Below are 1,431 nucleotides of genomic sequence, written 5' to 3'. Positions count from 1 at the left end.
CAGGCTGGAGTGCAATGGCGTGATCTCAGCTCACAGCAACCTCCGCCTCCCAGGTTCAAGCAATTCTCCTGCCTCAGCCTCCCAAGTAGCTGGGATTACAGGTGCCTGCCACCACACCCGGCTAATTTTTTTTGTATTTTTTAGTAGAGAAGGGGTTTCTTCATGTTGGCTAGGCTGATCTCGAACTTCTGACCTCAGGTGATCCACCAGCCTCAGCCTCCCAAAGTGCTGGGATTACAGGCATGAGCCACCATGCCCAGCCAATTACTCAGTTTTAAAAATTATTTTTAAAGGCTACAAAATGATCAAATGCAGATGTACCCTCATTTGCTTAACTGTTTCTGTTCTTTTGGACTTGTAGTCATGGGCTTCCATTTTTAAAAATCAAGATTAGTAATGCCACAGTGAGCATCTTCCCCATCAAGCCTTTCCTGGAGGAGGGAGACCCCCAGGTGGAATCAGGGGTCAGAGTGTCCTTCTCTGTGCCCACCATCCAGGGCTAGTGTGTCTGTGTACAGGCCTCAGCCCTGCCTTCCGAACGTCCAGGGTTCCTCCTGTGAAGGGTGCTCGGACCATGGCTTCACCCGATGCCCCGTCACCCACGCCCATTTGAGTGCTAATGTATTTTCACTGTGGTCTCCAGGCCCCCGGCTCTTCCTGTCATGCCCCATCGATGTGGACGGCTCGAGAGTGTGGTTCACCGACTTGTGGAACTACTCCATTATCCCCTATCTCCTGGAAGCTGTCAGAGAAGGACTCCAGGTGAGAAGACACCCCTGCTGGCTTCCTCGAAGCTGAGGGGGACTGTTCTGGTGACCAGATGAGTTGTCTTTATCTCCTCCTCCAGGAATCTGACTGACATGGGGTGACAACCCCTCGCCTGGGAAGTCATCAGTCTAGCACAGTGTAAGGACACCTGGCTGCAAGTCCTGGCTCTGCCACCCATTAGCGCTGTGACCCCAGGCCAGCTGGTTAGGCTGTCTGTGCCTCAGAGCCCTCATTGATATTCTGCCACCAAGAGTTTGTTGCAAGGATGAAACAAAAGTGCTCAGCATCGTGAGTGCATGAGAAGTAGAACCATATACATGTGTAGTACTGCACAGTTTGCAAAATATTCTCCTATCTGCCTTTTGGGTTAAGCCTTGGATTAGTCATGGAACTTGGACAGAAATTTGGTTTTTTACTCCATTTTTAAGAGAAAAAAATGAGGCTCAAAGAGAATAAATGATGTGCTTAAGGTTACAAAAGGGAAACTTGAAAGGTCTGTGATTTGAATCCATGCCTTCTGGGTCAACTTCCAGGTTCTTAGCCCTGAGGCTGGTGGCACTCTTTCCCTGACATCAGCACCCCTACCCTCTTAGGTAACTTTGGGGCCCGTAAGGCTGCCAGTTCCTCCTGCCTGGCAGCAGTTGGAAAGCACAAATTCTTTTT

General features: G+C 49.9%; 1 protein-coding gene across 4 annotated transcripts in view; it reads left to right on the top strand.

Moving 5' to 3' along the window:
- The window catches only part of NAV2 (neuron navigator 2), an 808,709-nt gene that overhangs the window by 794,178 nt on the left and 13,100 nt on the right, over positions 1-1,431 (top strand). For all 4 annotated transcript variants that reach the window (XM_011965412.1, XM_011965411.1, XM_011965410.1 and 1 more), the window contains one exon: positions 644-762. In XM_011965412.1, coding sequence (XP_011820802.1) covers positions 644-762 — 119 coding nt within the window. The remainder of the gene's footprint in view (positions 1-643; positions 763-1,431) is intronic.

The sequence above is a fragment of the Mandrillus leucophaeus genome, unplaced genomic scaffold (assembly GCF_000951045.1).
Source record: "Mandrillus leucophaeus isolate KB7577 unplaced genomic scaffold, Mleu.le_1.0 Scaffold723, whole genome shotgun sequence".
NCBI lineage: Eukaryota > Metazoa > Chordata > Mammalia > Primates > Cercopithecidae > Mandrillus > Mandrillus leucophaeus.
This window is presented reverse-complemented; position numbering and strand designations above follow the sequence as displayed.